At 43.8% G+C, this 23768-nt stretch overlaps 1 protein-coding gene across 1 annotated transcript in view; it reads right to left on the bottom strand.

The window, feature by feature from the left end:
• Positions 1 to 23768, bottom strand: part of LOC120843974 (putative phosphoenolpyruvate synthase) — a 110272-nt gene that overhangs the window by 32409 nt on the left and 54095 nt on the right. Inside the window, exons 9-21 of the mRNA XM_040215506.3 lie at positions 20519 to 20625; positions 16973 to 17123; positions 14516 to 14562; positions 13089 to 13219; positions 8397 to 8500; positions 6633 to 6668; positions 6373 to 6500; positions 5158 to 5228; positions 5009 to 5073; positions 3007 to 3154; positions 2137 to 2254; positions 1455 to 1546; positions 1312 to 1389 (exon numbers count right to left, since the gene is read on the bottom strand). Of these exons, the coding sequence (XP_040071440.1) occupies positions 1312 to 1389; positions 1455 to 1546; positions 2137 to 2254; positions 3007 to 3154; positions 5009 to 5073; positions 5158 to 5228; positions 6373 to 6500; positions 6633 to 6668; positions 8397 to 8500; positions 13089 to 13219; positions 14516 to 14562; positions 16973 to 17123; positions 20519 to 20625 (1276 nt within the window). The remainder of the gene's footprint in view (positions 1 to 1311; positions 1390 to 1454; positions 1547 to 2136; positions 2255 to 3006; positions 3155 to 5008; positions 5074 to 5157; positions 5229 to 6372; positions 6501 to 6632; positions 6669 to 8396; positions 8501 to 13088; positions 13220 to 14515; positions 14563 to 16972; positions 17124 to 20518; positions 20626 to 23768) is intronic.

The raw sequence follows: 23768 nt of genomic DNA, 5'->3' as shown, positions 1-23768 counted from the left end.
TGTTTGACTGCGACTGAGTGCGTTGTGATCTCTTTCAACTCAATTCAATTAGTTTTATGATCACTGAGGTGAAAATATCTGTTTTGATAAAACGGATGTATTCATAGCCAGTTAGATAGTTTGGGCCCATACAAATGAGGCATTTGGGTTGTAAAATGAGCAAGACATGTGAGCAACAAACCAGAAAAAATACAAGAAAACAGAAATATGCAAGATATATAATAATAACATCTCTAAAACTTTCACTCACCCAAGAGGATGGTTATGAGGGTGAATGTGATATAAGAAAGCAAATGGTTGTACTTTAGTGCTTGGCTAAACTTATGCTAACTTCGAAGAAAACTAAACACGGAGTTACGTATTTTTGTACCACTGAATCATATTAGTATTTTTCCTCGTGTGTTATAATATGGTGGCCAATTAAAATTCCCTGGTAAATTTATTCTATAAGGACGGGCATCTTTTATGAGCATTGTTATTGAAAATGCGTTGTTAACAATCACTAATCTATTAAACATAGTAACAATTTTGTGTTTCTTTATTTCCCGGAACTAAAGATGCAAAGTTTATTAAATCAAAAGGAAGCGCCTAACGCTAGGGAGCTTATATTTAAGAAAGGGAGCAACTCAAAACATGGGGAAAGTTTTCAGTTTAATGGCGCTCGCTGGAAAGTGCTCATGGGTTGGGCAGTCACGGGGCGAGGAGGAAGTGGATGGAGAGGCAGAGCTGTCGATCAACGCTTCTGACTCCTCGCAGCCTACCCAGAATGAGAAGCCGGAAACACTCTGTAATCTACGCACACTACCTCACACTGGAACAGGGTCATCACCTACGGGTAGGCTGCGGGAACACATCGCGGCAACGTTCGCCATTCATCTCTACTCATTCGCGGGCGGGCTCCTTGGTTGGCATTTTCTATTGCCCCCTGACCCATTGCGACCATTGGCGATTTTGTTCTCTTTAAAGAAGCACTAACAAGTTACTATTTGTGATCTGTGCCGGACTAACCATTTTCAGCGTATTTGTACTTCCGCCGCCCACCCAATGTTTCGACCCTGAGGGTAAAATAAATAAATAAATAAATAAATAAATTGAAAGTTCCCCTAAACCACTGGTGAGTTCTGTATTATATAATCTTTTCTTCTGAAAACTTGCCATCCTGTCTGGATTGCTAGCGCTATCTATGACTGCAGTTCGGCAATGTGTAGTTTAGTGTTTGCTTCAAGGAAAAACACGGTTATCTTATCAGAGCCCGATATAGTAATCGCCGTCACCCCTCCACATTGACTGCGATGATTAATGGTGCCATACCTGAAGCAAGTAGAGCTCTCCTTCCACGATGGCCCACTCCAAATCGAGATCTGGTGTCCCTGGGTGTAACCGCTCGACCTGATCTCGTTTGAAATACGAAGACGTCAGAGAAAAGCACTCTGTTTTTTTAAACTCTGCTTTACCTCCAAGGCAGCCCTGCCCAAGGCAAGAGCTTCTTCGTCAGAGAGACAGCACTCATCCGTGTTTTTGGCTTGCTGGACCTCTGTACCATGCGCTGCGAGAGATATATCATACCCTCCTCGATTATTTTTTGTTGGTGGGCTTCCGTTTAGAAAAATATAGGATGACTATGAGCACAATACGTTCTAAGACAAGCCGGAAAAATCGGCGCCTGCACATAGATAGCTCAGACTTTTACGAAATCCGCATTCATGTAGTCTAAGCGTAGTTCTCTTCTTGGAAATAATAAAACCAAAAGCTTGCCAAAGTCACCGGCTGACGTGTTTGTAGGCGACTAAGTTAGCGAATAATGTAACTCGTGGTGGCATCTTCCGGTATAGACGCAGCAGGCAGACAACAAAGTGTGTCTATGCCCGCATCGCCTTTCGATAGATAAAACCACAAGTTACATTCATCGCAAAGCCGGTGGTCTGCCAACCCTTACGCGTTAATTATTGTGTTTCTTTGTTTCGTTGTTTAAAGTACGAAAGCTACGCCTTGAAATTTCCCAAAGTAAAATCCACCACACCAACACACATTCGGTGAAATTTGGGGCTTTTTTATGTGCAGGCTCCAATTTTCCTGCCTCGTTTCAAAGCGAAGGTCCACTTTAGCCACCCTATATTGCGTACAGGATAAACGTACCTGCAGCTCGAACTTGCATCTGTTTTTTTCCTAGGTGCTTCTCGAGAAGTGTAAGCTGACCATCCTCTGAACGCCCCAGGGTCACTGTGTCTGGTTCGGCAAGCGATGACACGACGGACTGCAAGAGCATCGCAGATGTTACACGATGTCCCTAAACCAGGCTCTGAAGATGCCCCTTCAAACTCCATACTCCGTATCACTTGAAGTCCATCCGCAGCCATCACTATAGGATTCAAAATAGCCAATAAAGCAACGCTAAAACTTCATCATCACTGCGTTTGTTTTATTTGTAGGTTCATTATCACAGGCTAAGCAATCAAGTACAGAAACCAAAAAGGCGGGATCGCAGCGCCTTAACTCTACATTTTTTCCGGTGACACATAGCCTCCTCTATACTCACAAAGCCTGGCAGTTTGACGACGGAGCAATAGAGTGCCCGGTCGCAGATTTGGAGCTCGAGGATCTGGTGGCGCAGAGCATCAAAGAGCCATTTCTCGGGGAATCTGGACGTCAGCGCACAGCTTTTGCAGCGGCGGGGAGCCGAAACGCATTTGCTCGCTCGGGAGAAGTGTGTTGCGGCGTCTCGCCCCAGCGGGACGCTAGTCACGTGGCTCTCCTTTCATCCGTTGCCTGCCGCTCCCCCTTTTTCATATCGGACGCCACTTCTCGTGACGATCCGCCAGGCTTTGTGAGTATAGAGGAGGCTATGGGTGGCAGCAATCACAGAAAGGTGACAGCGGTGGCGATGCTTTCTTTATGCTGTTTGATTGGCTGCATACCGTTTCGTAGCATTGACGGTGGTCGGAGTTCAAGTTAAACGGAATACAGTTCAAATTCATCAAGAGCGAGATGGCTGCGAGCCCGTAGTACCTCTCCAAGCCCGTAGTTTGCGTTGATGACCAGGCGACTGGGGTCTCCACTGACCGGGTCGCATGTGAAGAGGACTCCGGCGACGTCCGCCTGAGCCATCTCTTGGATGAGAACCGCCATGGGTGCCTCCAGTTCCTGCCCGTGTTGCCTGTCAGGACACAAGGTTCGTGGTTGTAAGATTAGGCTACTTGATATTCACAGAGCACACTTGAGAAATCTGGAGCGTCCGTCTAGTGTAGCACTTGGAAAAGCCAATCGCCACGTTCTACGGACAGAGCTCCTAAAACGACGAGGACGAAAATATGTTTAGCTCTTAAAACGCAGTCTGTAATTTGACATTGAGCATGAAGAAACGCCATGATCGGTGTATCAAAGCAGCCAGTTTGTTTAGGTCTAGATACATTTTCAGCTTTTCGTCTTTCGTCGAGTTTAATCCTTGCTTACAGCCACTGACTCCCTCGAGTGTTTTTTTCAAAAAAGTAGATTCTTCCCGTTTATTAGAGAGAACACAGAAACCATTGGCAACTCTGACAAGATTGATTATCGCAATTCTTGGCTATCTAGAAAGCGGCCGCTCAGCGCGGCGCGGCCACTTTACGAGAGCGCGCGCTCAACCGTCGGCCGGCGAAACGTGGCCCTCCGCGCCACTGCGCAGCAGACGAACTAAGGAAGCGGAAGAACGACATTCATGCTTTCGCCTTCACAACTCATAAGAAGTGCCTATGTGTCCTCGGAATTCTTCATTTCAGTTGTTTCTTTTTACATTTATAGAAGACAGTTCCATTCATTAATTGTTAATCGGGGGAAAAATATTTCTTGAGGACCTTATGCTTAAGTTTGAATTCCTTTAATGCAAGTGTAGGATTTAATTTGGACGATCCGGTTGTTGAAAGGTGTATAAATATTTCTCAGTTAACGTTAAAATTTTTTTTAGGAAAGAATATAGATGTTTGGAGTCTACCTCGCTCATGTCTCTAGCGGCTTAACGTGGTTCTCAAATGGGGGTCCACGGACCCTTTGGGGCTTGCGAAGGCATTCTAGGAGTCCGCGTTGCCCTGCCTCACCAATCAAGTCGGGCAATAAAAGTTGTTTTTTAAGATTGAGTGGTGAGTTCTTTCGTGGGCATGTCAATGAGAGAAGTATACTTCACATTAGCCGTTAGTCATATGAAGTTATTGGATGAATATTATAATTAACCTATATCTTTCCCTTCTCACCAGAAACGGGGTCCTCCATCACATACGCCGATCCACGAGGGGTCTGCGAAATATCAATGGTTGAGAACCACTGGGCTACAGATTACCTTCTAAAATTAAACATGATGCAGATTTTTTAATGAACTCAGGCAATTCATTTGAGTGACCTAAGCAGAACATATGTTCAGAATACCTAGGCTTTACTTTTCTCGATATGCTAATTATTATTTCTAAATACAAAATAAATATTGATACAACGGCGCAGGAAGGTTATGCCAAACCAAACAGTCAAATTTGCCCGCAGTTTCGAACTCATATACGACCAATATCGTATAGCTTGCAAGTGATGCGGGCAGTCTAAAAACACAGTATTTGCGCATTAATTTTTGTTTTGCTGGCACGAGCTTTTGCAGCATTCATTTCACAACATCAAAGTTCTTCTAACTCGTCGGGAAGAAGGCTTCACTGCCCGTGCATTACAACATCTGACATTAGGCTTTCAGCGCTGCCGGCAAAGCCTTTCAGACCAACATTAAAAATGCAATCTCCCCCCCCCCCTCCCCCCCACGAAAAAAAAAATTACTGCGACTTTTAATATGGGTTACCAGTTCAAATGACTCTAGTAATGTGCGTGTTAACTCAATTTTGAGACAAATCAGAGAGTATAAACATTTCGCCGGAACTGCGATGTAGGAAATAAAATTACATAATTGGATTAATATAAAGATATCGAATTACGTCATTTGTATTCTGCACAATATGCACATTAATATGCAAGTGGATTTGCGAATAAAACATGCACTCACCACTTGTATTCAAGAGCAGGGTGACGGAACTGCGACGCCCAGCACTTTACCGCGCAGAGCGACGCCTGCCCAACGGGAAAGAAATTTCCGCTACAAAACGAGCGGTCGGTCGACAGAGCGACGGGCGAACCAAGAAGCCGGCTGCTCACCTCTTGAAGTCCTCTCACGTTAAGGAAGGTCTCCATCTGACCAGCACAGGACATCTCTTCGGAGTCCTCCCCTTGGTACAAAAAAAAACAACATAAAACGCAAGGATAAGTATTTGGTGGTGGCCTCTACTTTCCAAGTACTATAATGCATTAAATACATTATACGGAATTGGTGGGTGAATTGGTGTGTCACGTGAGGTATATTCCCCGCTAAATTTAGCGGGGAGACTGAGCTGACGTATGGGTCACGTGCCGTCAATTTTACGGAGGTGTATAGGTCACGTGACGTCATATGTCGTCCCTTTCCCCGCTAAATTTAGCGGAAGATTCATGAACGGTCGGACAAAAGTTTTGAAAGGGGGTGGCACTAAAAAGCATTTCATACTTTAGTAATTGCAACAAAGCAGTGATTCGGACCAGTTGGTTCATAACCATAATTTTATAAATTCAGTACACCTCGCCTAAAGTTAGTTTCATTTTCGATGCAAACACATTTATGTCGTACGTATACACCTAGCTCTCACACACCCTACCTGATGTTGGCGTCTGTGACCTTCTTTCGGTGTTAATTATTTTCTCCGGTCGTTGTTTCTTTTTGTAGTCACTGCCACCAGCTTGAGAAGCGCAGGGTGTAGCACGCTATGCTTCACGTTTCTCGCTTCGTGATTGACTCTTGGGCGTTCTTATCGCTGAATGCACGTAATCTCATTGGTTGGGGGGCGATAATAAGATGCTCGCCACTCATCACGTCGTCTGTTCCTTAAGTTTTCTGTGACTAACCGGCGTAATTTTGCCTTTTTTTTTATTGCATCAAATTGCGCCTTCAACTGTTGGCGTTACCGGTCGAAACAGAAGAAAACGTGTGACGGGGTGTCACACGTCTTGGGTGGAATAAAAAAAATATTAAAGCTTACCCAAATGACTATTATGCTAACTAAAATTTCTAGAAAGAAAATATTACGATTACGATTGCCATTCAGAAGTCGCCACTACTACGTTTATCTTACTGCCCCAGCAGAAAGGAATGACAGAGGAAAAATATACTAAAATATACAATCAAACACTGGCCGAATTGCTCTTACTTCCCAACGCCTCCTACGCAACACTATGCCTGGCCTAAGTGTCGCCTTCTTGTGCTTTTTGCTACAAAAAATAAACAACCATAACATATTACATAACTGTTTAAACCAGGTAAGGTGATCTCCAATAACTTACCCACTGCTGAAGAGCGCACGGCATAAGAACGATGAACGAAATTATCGCCAATAGATCTTCGCAGCTGAGCTTCCAGGTCGGCCACTAAATTCACTGGCGTTTTCGCGCGCTCAACGGCTTCGCACAACCTATAAGAAATATACGTCGAGAAAAATATTTGGAATAAGGGAACAAGTCATTAATAAAAGCATTTCATTTGCCAACGGGACATTTACTTTTATATTAGTAACGCAAGCAGGACTGAAGAATCGTCAACGTACCTTGACGCAAGAGCCTTCCGTTGATCTCCGTTCAACCTGTCCGTGTGCCAAAACACAAACCAAAAATCAACAAGCGTCATGGTGAGATGATGTAACAGACCCTGACATCAAATTAAATTTGTAGTAGTCTCCTACTTTTGGAAAGGAAAGAAAATTTATCGAATAAAATAGGCTATAGCTCGGAAAACACATTCGAAAAGAAAAGCGAGAAAAGAAAGCTAGGTAGTAAAAAGTGTTACAAGATATTTAGTGCTTTCTTCTACACCGCCTTACCAATGTTCGCTTTTACACTATCGCTATTGTCTAAAGCAGGATATCGAACTCATTTGAATGTGGGGGCCAGCTAGCCCACCCCAAAATGACGAACGCTGACATAGATATAGTGGACGAGGGGGGTGGGAAGTGAATATATATTGGGAAAAAAATATGTTCTAGAGCAACCGAACCTTCCAGCGACACCCCGAGATTTTCTAAAAATAAAACCTGGCGCTGTTTTTTTTTTTTTTGTTTTTTTTTTGTAAAATAGTTGTTTTTTTAGTGCTCTCTTTAGTTTTGCTTTATTCCTACAACTACTTCGGATTTATACCTAGTGTGATTACAAGACTTAAAATACCATAATTCAGTCAATGCGTTGTAATTTTTTTCAATACAGTAAGAGCCCAAGCACGCAATCGTTACTAAGTCACTCAATTCACTCGGAAAACATTCAAGTTCAATACGCCTCAAACTTTTCACACTATATATATAGTGTTTGGTTTTATGTAACGATTTTTATAGCAGAATCACGAGAAAAAACGTATGTAGAACAAAACAATTCTTGATCTAAAAAAAACAGATTAGTGGCAAATATATTAAAACATCATAACAGCAAAGCTACCTTTCCATTGGAAATGAACGGACGACAAGAGGTCAATATTTATGGCGCATGCAGCACTCACGACATATCAACGGCACCTTGTAGCCACGGGACACTTGCGGGTCGCGTCCTAGAGTGCCCTGGGTCGAGTGTTTGAGACACCTTGTCTCAAGGTTTCTTTAAAAACGAGTATTTTATTTTTTGAGTAAAGATTTTTAGGGGCGAAGCTCCTTGGTGTCTAGCCTTGTCAGTCCGGCGTCCGTGCTCACATCGATTGCCATTCCATCTGTCTTCTTAAAAAAAAAAAATGTTTGCGCAGTCGACAGGATTCGAACCTGTGCTGGGGGACCCCAATAGATTTCTAGCCCATCGCCTTAACCACTCGGCCACGACTGCGGGACGAGTAGGGGGCTCTGAGATGTGGTTGTAACTCAAGAGCTGGGGTTACTACCCCATCACGAGCTAGAGCTGGGGCAGTAATATTGAAGTCGAAACGCAACCCGGAACTCAGCACTACCTGTAAGCAATAACAAAAAATCAGCCCCACCAGCACTACCTATGAACAATAAAATCAGTATCAGCAGCACCACCAGAGCTCCGCCCCAATCAACAGCATTCACCACGTGGAGATGTAGTGATTTTTTTGTGGCCTCGAAATTTTCGGCTTTGTATTTCAAAGGACCAAGCATGGAGCTGAATGAAGAGACGGGATGATATTTGTCTATGATCAACTCGATACTTCGTAATGACACTTAAGTAGGTGGACGCCGTGCAGTCAAGAAGATTATGCCAAATGTGGCTGTGTATTTCACAGGCTGCTTATAAAAGATAGCATTTTTTTATAATTTAGACGAAGTAACGGTTCATAATAGATAATATTGCAAACGCAAGTAGGAAAGACGTCTCACTTGGGGTAAGTAGCCAGTTCTGCAAGACACTCGTCAAGTTTGTTGTGCGCCCGGAAGTCCGCATAGGCACGGGTAGTTAGCACCACAGCGCCGGGAACATTGAACTGTGAAAACAACAGTGCATATGTCTCAGCAACAATGCGCGAATAAACTCATCTTTAAAACAAATATTTCCCCTAGTATTTGCAGTAAGAGCGGCATAGCTTCCATCGCTCAAAAAAAAATTGTCCCAAAAAATAGGCCATTCCCTAGACCGTGAATTGGCCTCGGGGTACAAGCGCTAATCCTGTCTCTAACTCATGATTGTGCTTATAACGTCTTTCCGGCATATCTAGCGGATATTCTGGCAGCTCAGTTTATGACCCGCTTCGCACCGTTAGTTATATTGGAACCGCCCGGTTACCCAAATATTTATGTTTTTCCGGCTACTCGCACCTAAATTGGTCACTGCAGCAGCAGCTAGACTGTTTTTCCGGGACAGGGTTGTGGACGGAGGGTCAAAACTTAACGACAAAGTTCCATCAGTAGCTTCACAAATATCACAAAAGCTGCCACAGACGGACAATCTTGCGGCAGCATGAAGTCCGGGGACCACAGTAAGCAATGAAAATAAGACGCAAAGATAGTCTATGCCAGTCATGTCCTTCGGTGCGCCAGTGATTATGAAAGTGTTTAAGTATGTATCTGAATTTTTACTTGCAAATTTGAGGTGTTGTAAGGATTTTCCTGTTTGTAACATCTCAAACACAAGTTACTTTCGTTTCCACTAAAACATCAAGCGTGCAAAGCTCTTGGAGTGCTTCAAATTTACAGGTCTATCTTTATGATACTCTACCTTTAGTGTGGTTAGAGTATCTTTAGCTTGTTCTTCTGATATAGGGTACGCGAATTCTCGAGGCTGAGCGGGGCTGGGTGCATGCTTCTAGCTGGTGATATCGGTAATATCGTGCTTCACGACAGGCAGCGCTGTAGATAAAGCTGTTTGTGTACACGTTCCTTTCTAGATCATCACAAACAATTTGTTCTTCCCGTTTTTTTTTCGCTTTAAACGAGCAGATTGTCTTCGCCTTAGACAACAGTGCCCTGATCATCAATTCTTTGTGACAGGCTGGGTGTTTGGAATCAAACTAGAGATGCCGTCCAGTATACGTGGGTTTCCTGTACACCGAAACTGTAACTCTTTGTGTTCTCTTCTCACGAGCACGTCAAGGAAAAGTAAGGTATCGTCCTATTCACGTTCCACGGTGGACTGGATCGCCCTTTCGACGAAGTTGAAGTTCGAGAAGAATCTGTCCTTTTTAGATTTTTGAAGGATGCAAAAGCTGTCATCAGATACAGCAAAAACACTTTGGGTGCGGCGGCGAATGACTGCTGGGCCGCTCCCTCAACGACTTTTATGCACAGGTTGATCGTGGTGACGGAGACGTATTCACAAATTACGGTTTTATTTACATGCTTAAAGAAATCGCCCTTGACGCTAAAGTAGACGCTGCTGAGGCAGAACTCAAAGGGGTGGCACAGTTCTTCTATGCTAACGGCAGTCCTCTCGTTCAGTTCTTCACCATATTTTTCTATCTTCCCTATCCTCAGCACACTCTTTCTCCCCTAAAGAGAAAAACGACAACTTGTGTGAGCAACTCTGGCGACTTCGTGAACCGCGTCTACAAACTGAAGATGAGCGCTGAGGAAAGCCTAGTGTCATTCAACGGCATTTCGCTTTTCACTAGTGTGCCGGTTCCTTTGGCAGATGGCACTTCCAGAAAGGCCCTCAAAAATAGAAGAAACTAAGCGACAGGACCGCGCATACTGTGGAAGAAATAGCCCGCCTTATTGAGTTCTCTCTCAGCAGCATTTATTTTAGTGTGACGGGGGAGCTCTTCAAGCAAGCCAGTGGAACTTCAATGGGGGCGCCCATCTCGGTCATCACAGCCAGTCTCGGGCATCAAAGCCTGTGCATGGAACCCATTGAGGAAAAGGCCCTGCAGTCATTCGCCCCACTACCCAAAGTAATTTTGCAGCATGTAGATTACTGCTTCTACACTCTTCAAAAGCCGAAAGTGGACAGATTTTTCTCGCACCCAAACTTCATCTAACTGGCCATCAACGTTCGCCGTAGAACGTGAAAGGACGATAAATTATATTTTCCCGACGTGCTCCTAAGATGGAAACACGAAAAGGAAATGTTTTCCGTGTACAGGAATCCCACGTATACTGGACGGTATCTCCAGTTTGATTTCAATTACCCGGCCTGTCCCAAATCATTCGTGGTCAGGACCAGCGTGCTGAACCGGAACCGAATTGGAGTGAACCAGAGCGAAACCCGGAACCGAACCGTTTGTTTCGGTTCCGGAATCTGGAGAAAACCGGAATCTCCCCGCCATCTTTGAATTGAACCTGAACTGAACTGGAAAAAGTATACTGATAACCGGCTCAAAACGAGTCATGGTTTTCTGAATTTTCTGTTTTTGTTAGCTACACGAAAGGAATATTTTAGAATAAAAAAAATGGCATCTGAGTGGCAACGTAATAATGAAACTGTCATACACAAATCTGCGATATATTCGAAATTGCGGTTTCTGTGGCACTTTTATACTGGCGCTATGATTAATCATGTGTCACGTGGTCACGTGGCATCATAGTGTCAAGACAGGCTGTCAAGTACTCACGTCGCATGGCCCCGTGACGTTATGTGGCGTTGTCACGTGACTCACTTTGTCAAGTCGATTTAAATTGAGAACGCCACTACCAGTATTAATTAGCCTTGCTGACAAGGTGACATCACATGACATCACGACTTCGCCCCTGAGTCACCTGACACCTTGACGTATTCGATTGTCATAAGCCCGAGTCGAGCGCTCGGACTCATGATAATCAAAATCGCCAAATGTTGGGGTATTGGCTCGTGTTCAATCAAAGATGAGAATAGCCGAACTCTAACAATGTCTGAAGCTCAGGCCCTGCTCTATGCCTTGCCATCCCCAGCACATGACTATGATCAACACTAGCAGTACACAATTAGTGTCACATCAAGTGACCGCTTGTTTTAGTTGCGAGCTGAGGAGGGGAAAGCTGTTTCTTTCCTTTCTTTTTCTGCGTCTGTCATTGCGCGAAGAGGAAAACTAATAAGTGTTTGCAAGCTATGAACGTCAAAGATTACGTTTCAACGGGATTTACTTAATGTACAAACGTTTTGCGCGTTCCACTTTACATATACCATCATTGAGGCACCCAAACATGTTTTCTTTGCTGCTGAACTGCTTCAAAAAGGTGTCCCGACCATAGGAGCATAGAATGGACTAAATGTTAGGTATTAACCCGACGTTTCGTAGAACTATACAGGTTTTTACAGTAGGTATGCTTGAAAAAAACGATCCTAATGACCTCAGAGTGACCGCCGAATGTTGGCAGCTGCTCTGAGTCTTACTGGAGTGTCGTTCTCAAGTTCTTTCCCAAGCTTCGACCAATTTTGTTTGGACGATTGCTGTGAACAGGAGGCACAAATTCTATTGCCGAATGAACACCCCTGGACCGAAGGAGAGAGTCCCCCAGGAACAAAACGTGTTCTCTTGAGAAGCAACGATCAGATAAAAAGGGGGGGGGGGGGGGAGAGATTTAAAAACATACTGTGTTGTAAATGTTCCTCTGCACCGCACCTTCGGCACGGACCATAAAGCGTGGAACCGCAAACTACTTTGTTTGCATAAAGCGCGTTTTCGTGATGCCAGACGTTCGCGCCGTTCCTCATAACGCTGCATCAAGCAAGAATAATTTATCTAAAAAACATGGCTTCCATTGGGCAAAATCCTTTTGCAGCGTGCTTTTTGCGCCGGCGAATTTGACTTTCTACGCAACAGCAAATCGCGATGCCCGCCGGCATATACTGCAATAACGTAACGTGCAAACCCTGCTAAATAATTTATGAAACGATTTGTCCACTTTCGCTAAATACTACACAGAATCACTCCCTAATGTTAATACTTAAGTAAGTTTGCCTAGAGTTTGCTTGCCAGGCAATGGTGGTCACCAAGCAAATTAAAAAAACATAGACGTTATTCGTTTGTTTTTTTGTTTTTTTTTTTCTTATCGTTTTCAATCACGTCGGTTCCGTATGTAGTATGCAGGACGAAAAACATATAAAACATTTCAATCTTAAATATGGGAGAAAGTATAGGTGAGGCCAAACAAGGATGTGTGACAACCGCGCATTTTTTGTAAACACTTTCCAATGACGTGGAGAGATAAAAAAACGTTTTAGTGCATACAAAAAGTGACGGCATTCAAGATGGCTGCGCCCTTGTGGAAAAGGTGTATAGGCATCGCTCATCCCCTCAACTTGAAGCCAGAACAAGTGGCCACGGGGCCTGGTGCCTCTCCTATGCGGCCAACGTTAATCATAACCACGCACTGGGGTTGGCAAAGCAGAAAACACATGCTAAGCTGACTTCGATTATTTTCGCGTTTTACGTAGAAAGGGTAATTGAGAGGTCATCAACATTTACCACCTAGGTTAGTATCCCAACTGAACACTTTCCACCACTATAGTAGTTTTGACGAGAGTCTATATATAATTAAATAAATTTTAAAAAATACGGCGATGGCTTGTTCTTGTTAGTGCCGCAAAGTGTGTTTCTGGTCTACCACAAAAGAATCTGCTTATGTCTAAGTTTGTAGAAAAATAAGAAAGGCAAGCACCTTTTCGCGGGACAGAGGGGCCATTGCGGCCAGAGCAGCCAACGAGGAAGCTTTCCCGCCGCAGACTCGGCTGTCCCAAGCTGCTCCATCTCCGAGACATACGACACGCTTTTGCTCGGATTCTTTTTTGCCTACATAACGTGTTACAAAAAAAGCAAAAAGTCAATGCGTTTAGAATATTTTATGTGCATAGTTGTTAATATTCTTAAGACAGTGCGGTTACCCATCACAATAAGTACAACGTTGAAGCAGGGGAAAGGCCTGAGGCTTTGTGGGATAAAACAGATGCGACCGTGAAAAAACTCATACTGAATAAGCTGCAATATGGCTTTTCTTGAGAAAAGAGATTTGGAGCATCATTCCGGCTTGCGGTTAGGAATCTCGTCAGTGTACAATTTTTTTTTTTTATTTGTTCCTTGTGTGCTCCTATTTTCGCAAGCTGGGAATGCAATATTCAGAACATAACTAAGACAGCGAAGGGAGGAGCCGGACAGTTAATGCTAATTTAGCAGCCTTGAGCCCATCCTGGTACGATCCCCTTTGTGTTTAGGAATGGATCGGACTCGCTATTTGTCATGACCTTTACGTCATTATTAGTAGATTTACTGCTAAAACAAATGGCGCACACTGGACTCATTTTAAACGGTTTTCTAGTGTTTTCAAATACCTAAGACACGGGTTAAAATGACTTCGGAAGGTTCAGGCGCCTTTGTAATGTTCAGAACCAAGTAACGAGTCATATCTTAGCTTCCCTCGAAACATTCACAAATATTTAGTCAACTAAATATGCCTCAAATCTTCAAAACCGTATAACAAAATGTAAACCTGTATCTTTTTTTCTGTTTCTTGTAGGGGCTACAACCACACTATGGAACCCTCTAGAAGAAAGCAGAATCTATTTAAACGAAATCGCCATCAAAATATCGCAATCGATTTTTTTTTTTTTCAGAATGATATATTAGAATCCATCTGGTTACAATGGAATACCACTTGAACAAACTTCGAGGGACTCGACGAAAAATTTGCTTAGGTGGAAGCTTCCTCAAGTGAATGCATTGAGCACAATCTAGTTTTGCTGGCGAATTTTACAAATGTTTTTCTCGCGTGAATAGTTTGTACGGCTGGAGCTTGTTCAATTATAACTTGTTTTGAAGTTTGTCGAAATGGCATTCTTTTGTATTATGACAGCTTTTATTATGTATAAAACCTTCCAAAATTATCAATACGTTCAAACAAACAAAACTATGGGTAGATGCTCTCAGCTGTTTTAATCTTGAGATTTCTCCTAGCATCATTACAGTGACCACCCGAACCCTCATATAATATTGATGCATCATGATGATACTACAGAAAGGTAAACACAAGTTAAACAATAAAACAGCCAAGTTATTTGGGAGACCCAATTTGTAATAACAATCAATACTTACTTTCTGGTATTCTGATAATTGTCTGCGGCTTCCAGGTAAGAGGTTTCCTTGAGAAGAAAAATACCTAGTTTTTAAAATGGCCCCTAAATGACTTACAGTAGTGGTACCATCATTGAAATCAAAACAAATCATGCGCAGATCCTTTTTGCTTTTAGCGCTAATTTTATTTTTAGATGTTTCTGGAAGTAGTTCCAGCAATCGGCATACGCAGTCCATAAACTGTTAATCTGCTAGCACATATCGCGCAATTCTGACTCAGTTCCACATTGACCAGGTAATTCACTTAGCTTCCTTGAGCGTTAATTAGTTTTCGAGATTAAAAAGGCGTCCGGACGATTCGCAGTGTCGCATACTCTGTGGAGCCAGGTCACAAGCAGTGCTCACAACTTTGTGCACAAATGTGTATTGGGTATTTGTCTGCTCCTACACGCAAAGCATAAAGTATGAGCTAATAGGTTAGTGTTAAACTCACTTTATCAGTGAATAAAGTTTAGCCCGAAAACAATTGCCCGAACTAAACGAAAACAAACACAGATTGCAGACACGACCAGGTGCTACATTTTATGTCTGGAATGTGTATTTAATGGGAAAAAAAAATTGTGGTGCGAAGGGAAGTAGAGGCGATGTTCAGGGACTAAGACATTTAACGCCCTTAATTATTTAAGGATGTAAAACCGGTGTTCCGGAGATTTATACTCATGGCTATACCCGTTCAGCTCCTTAATTTCCAGTTATGCACCCATTTTAATAGTGAAATAGGATGCTGTTTTATATAAGATCCTTCATACTTGAAGGATGTAGAGAGGGTGAGGAAAGAGTGATGTGATGAAGAGAGGAAAACACCCCTTTTGAAGGCTGTTCGCAGCACTTCACACACATCAAGCCGTTTGCGCTCAGGTCGTTAAGTGACTATGTCCAATAACTATTGGATGTACTAATGTTGTCGTTTTTTTTTTGTTTTTTTTTTTCTGCTCCGTTTATTACTTTGAGGTACATTTCCTAAACCTAGATATATTATGCTCAGGTGTAGTTGTATGCGTAAGGCCTAAGTGGTGACGTCGGATCCTTGACGTCAGATCTTTCAGCAGAAATATCTGAAGTCACGGACAGATGTGTCGTCCAGGGTGATGGATTGCCGAGATCTATTGGTTCACGTAATATTTGCCATTTCACCAAATACTAAACATGGATTTTTAAAATCTGGTTGATGTCATTTTTTTCATAGAAGAGGTTTTCATTTATGGGCTTATGGGGGCTGTCGCCTCTCCTCCTTAAATCCTATCTTGATACGCTTTACGTGAAACATGGACAAAAATAAAGCAACTTGTAACCTTTGTAATTAACGAGTTGCTGGTCTGTAAATGTGAGTATTTGAGCTGTGGAGTTTATAATGCAGTGGAGCATATAAGGAGGTGGAGCAGTCAAGAGGATTGAGTTTATTTCCTGTGCGTTATTCGTCGCATTTGTGCTTGTTTTTCTGCGCAAGTGAGTACTGCACGTGGTGTCTGTTCCTTGTAAGCGGCACAGTCTATTTATTTTCATTAATTTTGGAATTCCTAAGGGCCCTAGAAAAGTACCCCTAGGAGCGTGCTAAGACCAACCGCACCCCATTGCGTTCACCAGCATCTTTAAGGAATGGTCAACCCCCCCCCCTTCATCCACACAAAAAAGGGTTTATATATGTTTTGCCAGACGATTCATTATGGTGTCACAAAACTACCCAACTACTAAATCAACATCTCTTTATAGCGAATAGTATATATGTAATAAAGTCAAAAATAGAACTGCTCGAGGCCGACACCGAAATCGGACTTGGGAGGAAGAAGAAATATGAAGGAGCAGTGAGCTGACGGAGGTCGTGGCTGGGAACATTTTTTTTTTTCAGTCCACGTATTTGCAGTGTTTTAGAAGCTACGAAACTGTGTATAATATAATATATTTCTTATATATTTAATATCGAATGTGTGCCTTCGATGACCCACGACTTTGACTATAATTGGTGTTTGTGTCCAGATCATAGAAAACGACACGTGACCACGGAGAAGAGAGTGGGTTCGACTCAATACGGCCAATTTTAAATCGGCGGTTTTCGGGCGGAAAGAAAACTAAATTCGAGCCTCAATTTTTGTTCTGGGTATTTGGTCTCTTATATGTCATGTTAAAATAAAAACCTTGGCGAGCATAAATGCACGTCAGTATCCCCTTTAGGGTGTTTTTGTAACATCCTTTTCGGTGTTAGCTTTGGGAAAGGCTAACTTGTACTCACAGTTCTGAAATTCCGAGTTCACGTCGTTCCCATTTTATCAATGCCATATTACCGCCCTAACCTTTATTATGGATTAATTATATTTTTACCACAACTAGGTACAAACGAGCTCCACTTTCCGCCCTCCTGTGTTTTATGTTGTTGTCTGTTGTCTGAAACCTAACCGGCGGCTTAGCCTCAAGCTCACTCACCTGTGAAACACAAGCTGAACCGCTTGTCCCCGACTCGTGTCCGTGGATATCCTAAGCGGCTCTACGACCTCCAAACAGCTGTCTTCGTCGGCGATTTCGAGCCCAGTTTCGCCATTCAGACGCTCCGTGCGAACGTCGTACACTCGGTGCACTGAGGACACAAGGTGACATATTCAGGTGTCAGCGTTCTGCAATTAGTCTAGAAAAGTACCGCTGATGTTTACCATATCCGATTGCTTCCAACCCAAACGCTAAAACTCAAGAGTCACAGCGGCCAATCCTTTGCTTTTTATATCATAGCATTCGCCGCCAATCTCCCGTTTCACACAATCGATGATCGATGCTGCAAAATATAGGCACGTGTTTTTTTGTTGTTTTTTTTGCACTGAAATGTGTGCTATTCTATGGCACTGACATCTAGAGTTCAGAATGTGACAAAAGCGTACGTTACAAATTTAATAACCTCATTATCTAGGTCAAGTGCCTAATATACGGGGCGAATTCGTCAGGTGACTATGTTCTGCTTAACAAGGCCGAACATAGCTGATGCTTAGTGCGTTTTCTATCCCCGGCTGAGCCAATCCTGCACGGCGAATGCACCCTGATTTTACGTTTTTTGATCTGTGTGACTGATTGATTTAGCCTGTGACGATGAGCACCATGACGATGCACTTTTTCCGCTGCCTCTTTGACTCCAAAGCATGGTAACCTTGGCTGCTCTGGGAGTTAGAGTGTAACGGGGTATAGGCGTTCGCTACATTACAGATGATAGAGAGTTTTAGGGAATCGTTTTTGCACGTCCGATAAGGTTTACCATGGGCTCTACGGCAGGAACTACATGCTACCGCAGAAGACGCGCACATGCAGAGTTCGTACCGAAGGGCCAATCGTAGCATATCGGATGGGCAAAAAGGGTTCCCTAAAATCCTCTAATAATTCCGCCTGTCGACCAATCCTCTCGATTAATGGAGCTAGACTGCTGTGTGGTAACAAAATGATTGGTCGCTGAAGAAGCTACGGTCATGTCTTGGTAATATAGACACCTCAACACCTTCCCTCTTCCAAAGGATCGTTCATAATGCGACTTTTTTATAACGAGACAAAAATTCACATATTCATCCAGTTTGGCCTCAAATGGTTTGTCTATGTCGCCAGGTACCCACATTAACCGGGCCCATAATGACGAAGCACTAACTACAAAAATCTCAAGTACGCAAGAAGCTAGAACCACGAGATCAACTTCTCCAAACATCTTAGAAATCAGAATGACGCACTGACAAACAGAATAGGCGATGCCTTTGATGCTAATGTAAACCCAACGACTCATTGACACAAAGCTATTGCTACGCATACAAGAATAAACGTATTTCATTAAGGTGCCGAAAAAAAACAAAGATACGTTAGGCTGAAGAAAATGTTCCGACTGCTATATTTGCATGTGAAGGAAGGTAAAGAGTATGACAGATTGTAAAAAAAGTAAAAAGAAATTTATGTTGTCCATATATAACACAAAAAAGCTTAAAGTACACCTAAGCATCTCTTATGAGTTGTGAATGCAGAAGCATGCAAGCCGCTCGTCCGCTCCCTTTGTCGTCTGCTCGTCCGATTTCTTTGTCTTCTGCTGCGTACTAGCTCGCGCGCGCTTCGGGAAATCGGGGGCCATGCGCAGCGGCCATTGGGAGCCCCGTCGACGCGCGCGCCAGCCAATGGAACCGAAGGCGAATAGCTCCTATTGGGATCGCGGAAACCAGGAGCCGTTTTCGCGCTTCAAACTGATGACGTCAGCTCACTCCATGAGACAGTTAATGCTTCCGCATTAAAACACAGACCAAACGACAATGATTGTCGTGCGTGTAGCATCGGCAAAAGCCGCTGCAAACAGATTCTCCAGTTTGACGCCAACACTCATGCACTGCTGAAAGCTTGGAAAAAGGTGCACGAGAGCGGCGCTGGCTTGAGCTATAAAGGATTCACTTTTAGTCTGTCAAACGGCTCCGTTCATTTTTTTAATCGCCTCCGCCACAGTGCATAATGCTAGAGCATCCTGTCAAGGTCTGTTGCTGACAGCAAATGTAGAATAGCATTTGTAAAGAATGAAGCCGAGGTTATGTGATGTTCCCAGCACCACTGTTAAAGTAAAGGCCCGTTCACATCTTTGGGTTTGCTTAGGACCGATATATTTCGATATCTTTAGCACGAAGGAACACACAGGCACGCTTGCATCACCTCTGCTCTGGCCCTGGGATTGCATTTCACTGGAGCAAACGTTTTGCGCTATTTCCGAGATCAAATGTACGTACTTTCTATGTGAAATTGTCGTTTCTAAAGTTTTCAGTGGATTTTCAAGCCAAAAAAAAAAAGAATGGTATGCGAGAAAAATAGGAAATATACGAAAACTGCACGTGTTTCACGGCAAGTCGATGGAGGGCGCTTGTGAGTTTTTTTTGTCAGAAGAGATTTCAAGGGGTTTTAAGGAGCACGGTCCTAAAAAAAACGCAAGTGTATGAACCAGCGTAAGAGTTGAACCGTGTTCTACTTTCTTTTTACTTCTTGCAAGTTCTTCAAGGTTATCTGCATAGTTCGACATACAAGTGCTGCGTTCCTTATGCCTTCGACAGCGCCACAAATTAAACAGTTTGGTGAATCATGTCTTGTATTGAGGTCGGGATAATACTTCGGGAGTAAGTAACCTTCCAACATGTCTGATGAGGCAAGCTGTTAAAAGGTAAGTATTACGTCGTCTTTATCAGAATCTAAAACTCGCATGGCGCAGGCTTGTTAGTGATTCAAAGAGTGTCTGGTCCGGAGCTTGCTGTAAACACGGTGTAACTATTTTTTTTTTCTATTTTCGTTGAAAAAGGTGATAGTCTACAGTCTGGGATAAATCTGTGCAATGCATAAAAACAATATTTGGTCCAAATGCGCTGCCTCAGTTTTAGCGCCTCAACAGTCACCTCGGTTGCTTCGTGACAAAGCGCCGGTTTACGGATTTCCAGGTGTCGGGTTTGAATCCCGGCCGAAGTGCCCGCAATCTGAAAGAGGCTTATTGCGGAAGAGGCGCAGCGTAACCGAGCTTTCGGTTGCAAGTCAAAATACACCCAAGTGGTTAGAATTAATCCTCAGTACTCTACCTCGGCGGGCCAGATATCCTTCGTTGGATTGGCAGGTAAAGCCATTAAATTTGACTTTCACTCAATCAATGATTTTAACCCGTTGCTGAAGTCTCTTGGTTGTAAAGTGTAAGAACCTAATTAACCCCATCGACCGCCCCCCAAAAAACATAGAAGGCTGTAAATCACTTTCCAGCACTGCTTGTTTCTAACTGTCCACTGGCCTCAATATCATCATTTCAGTTGCAAGTGAAAATAAAAAAATTATGAGAACAAATGTGTTATACCTTCACAGCTCTAAGCTGCGTGTTTTTCACTGAGAGTAGTACCTGCTTTTGCAGTAAGAGAGTTATGTAATTTTTTACGCCTTGAGAATTGGGCTGCCTAATTCACTTCGCTGGACTCGTCAGTACGGCCCCACGCAACATTAACGTACCTGTTTCCATATGCAGACCTGAAGCGTGCCCGTCCTCTTCTGTTTTCTTCCAGAGGTCTACCGCATGCAGGAACAGGTTTGGTGCCATCACAAAACCTCGCTTAAGTCTGAAATGCATAGCCCAGACGATATAGAGTTTTCGCAGTTCAGATCAGAACGCGTAAAAAAAGCACGTTCCAAAGCCTTTCTACCCTGTACTCAAAAGACCTGTTTAACAGCAATGGGGCTTTTCTTTACAGTTTTAAATGGCAGAATCTTCCAGAGAGTCCCTATTCGCGTCTTCAGCTCGTTGCTCGCCCTCTCGCGACGGAAACGGGAAGCGCTCTAGTGAGAGTCCCCCCGCGTCTCCTCCTCACCGGGCACAGCGGTACTGCTCGCGATCATGGCTCGCGAAAAGTCATTTCTGAATTCAAGCAAGATTCCTCACTGTCTTAATGGAGTGCTGCAGCCGGCATGTGAGTCTGCATCACTAGACAGTTGCAGTATTGCGTATCAAAGCAAACGCAAGTACTGTGCATTTGCGTTAGGGTTGCGTGCTCCACGATGCACAAGCGCGTCGCTGCCATACGCCAATCTAAGAGCGAAATTTCGGGCACCGCGCACGCGCATTGTGGAACACGCATCGCTAACACGAACACAGAGTGCTGGCGCACGCTCGTATATGCTAAACCTCAACACGGTTTCACTGGATTACGGTTTCGGTTTTCTTCCTGAATTAAAACGTGCCTCCCCAAGGATATATTACGCTAAACACCATTTTTGTTTTCAGTCAGCTAGGGTGTTATGCGCATGACACCCTACCTTTCTCGTATAAGCGGAAATAATTTGTGTCACTCAGTGAAGCCAGCACACTAGACAGGTCTCAGCAACTGGTATACCAGCACACATCTCCGACCCTCACTTTAACCGCCATTTCGGGAAACGAGTGGCGCCGCCTATACACGATTGGAGTCGCGAATACGAAACCACCGATGTTTCAGCCGGTGTTCGTGCGCAAGATGTAATTGCGTAACGCGATGGACTTACAGAAACACCAGTGAGTTCACCTGCCTGCGGAACACAAAGACAGCCAATCTCGACGGACAATAGAAGGGTCCCAGCGAATAATGAGGCCAAGAATACGGTTATATCGGAAAAATGTGATGTGCACAGTGTTGTAAAGGTCTTGTGGAGGCCTCGTTCCTCTGCCCCCCCCCCCCCCCCCTCTCCTCCCCTGTCTTCCCCGGGCAGGGGTGCGACTTAACCTAGCAGCAAGAAGCACGTGACCGCCAAGCCTCAAGTCGCTATTGCATGGTACCACCCGCAAGGCGCCCCTAGACAATGAGGGTAACAGCCGGCCTCTTTACCCTAAGTGAGCCATCTGGATTACCCTCTTCCAGCGAGGAACGTCTAATGGTTCAGCCAGATGAGCTCTCGACTTCAGAAGCGTCCCAATCTCCCGTCCAGACTCGACGATGACACGGGCAGCCTAAGGGTGACACGGCGCTACTGGGTCAAGGATGTCTGGTTGTGAGCTGGTTGTGTGGGAGGGAAAGAATGGAGGCGAGCCTTAAACGCTTGGAACTGACACTTTAATAGCATTGGCTGTGGAATTTACTGCAAGACGTCCTTACTACAGATATGGGGGAAATATGCCCTATAAAAGAAGCACCCAGCGGCTGCAAGAGTGTGCTCTCTGACAATGTACATAGCTCGGTAAAGACGTAAACAGTGTATACGAGCGACCTCACGGTTCTCGAGTTCCCTACCCGGAGTCATCCTCCGTTCCTGGCCTGGCTCCATCTGCGCAGCAGCCTGGAGAACTCCTCGGTCACAACTTAGGCAATGGGCGAGTAAAACGCTATGCTTACTTTCACTCCCCACTGCGTATGTGCGTGCGTATGTGTGTGTGTGTGTGTTTGTGTGTGCGTGGGTGTGAAATTGCAGTCTGAGCATTGTCACACGCTGGAACTCTTCTACTCTTCGCCATGATTGGCTACCTCGATGTTTTGCAGAAAAGTGAAATAACAGACCTCTTTTGGAGCGCACCTTCACGGGAAGGCTATTGCCACGCTTCGACGTTTATCTCACGCTGGACTATGTAATCATAAAACAATCGTTCGAAGTATTCTCGCTCTTACTCAACGGGTTTGTGCCCATAATTATTCTCTCCTGTAGTGTTTTATAACACTTCCACGCCAGTAAAGGAACCTAGCGAGAGTGTCAAAAACTGTGAATATAATAAAGCTTATGTGGATTCAGGTAACCTGTTAATAAACTTGCATATCCTCCATTGTGCTATAACCTGCACTTGTAGATTACAAACTTGTAGGTTTGTGCTTCACATTCTCTCATTAAGCTTCAAACAAGTGTATGCACGTCACAATGCTTTGGTGGCAAGGTCTGAAACCAGTTCTTTAACAGATCACCATAGTCTGTTGCGACATTAGACCTGCAAAAGCTCCGACTCCACCACGCGCTCGTTGCCTCACATCGTGCTTCGGCTAGCCGCGCTTATGAGACATTAACTTGCTGTCGTGCTTACGATAGAACTTCTACTTCAGATCTTAAGGTGCAACACACAATGGATGCAGCATTGTGAACAACATATGGTATGGGCTACTGAACCTTCTCTTTCTATAAGCTTTTGTGAGTCTAGTAAATATAATATATACTATATAATATATTACACGAGACGTAACATTTTTACGAAAATAGAAAGCTTTTTGCGGGGACAAATTGAAGAGGCAGAGCGCTGGATGATCATAACCGCCCTTTAGCAGTGTATTCACATAGGCTAAAATAAGTCGTTGCATATATTCATCGTAACATTAAAATATAGCATTGAGAGTTCTATTTACATTTTAATCGATACAATTACCTTTAGCGAAAATATGAAAAGACTTCTAAATACTTCCATTCTTAAACAAGAAAACCTGCTTCAAGTTTTAGAGCTTCTGTAGGTAAAAATCAAAGTTTCTCCGCACATTAGAGCTGTGTGAAAAATCCCACAGGAACTCTCGGTGACCCACCATTGTACCGTGCGGCGCGGGGAATCAGAGGGCTATTCCGGTGTACGCTCGGACCGACTTGTACACTCCGTACGTCCTGGAAGCGGTGCGATTCCTTCTCTCTTTCTAGTGTCAGTTCAGAACACAAAGAAAGCACAACAAACACATAACGAAGCCACAAGAACCCTGTTCCGTTATCGCCGTGACTTCTTTGCTCTAAAATTCCGAAATGATGAACTGACACAAGCAACTCCTGATGT

Source organism: Ixodes scapularis, unplaced genomic scaffold, assembly GCF_016920785.2.
Source record: "Ixodes scapularis isolate PalLabHiFi unplaced genomic scaffold, ASM1692078v2 PGA_scaffold8__174_contigs__length_109621045, whole genome shotgun sequence".
Classification (NCBI taxonomy): Eukaryota; Metazoa; Arthropoda; class Arachnida; order Ixodida; family Ixodidae; genus Ixodes; species Ixodes scapularis.
Note: the sequence above shows the minus strand (reverse complement) of the source record. Positions and strands in the feature narration are given on the sequence as shown.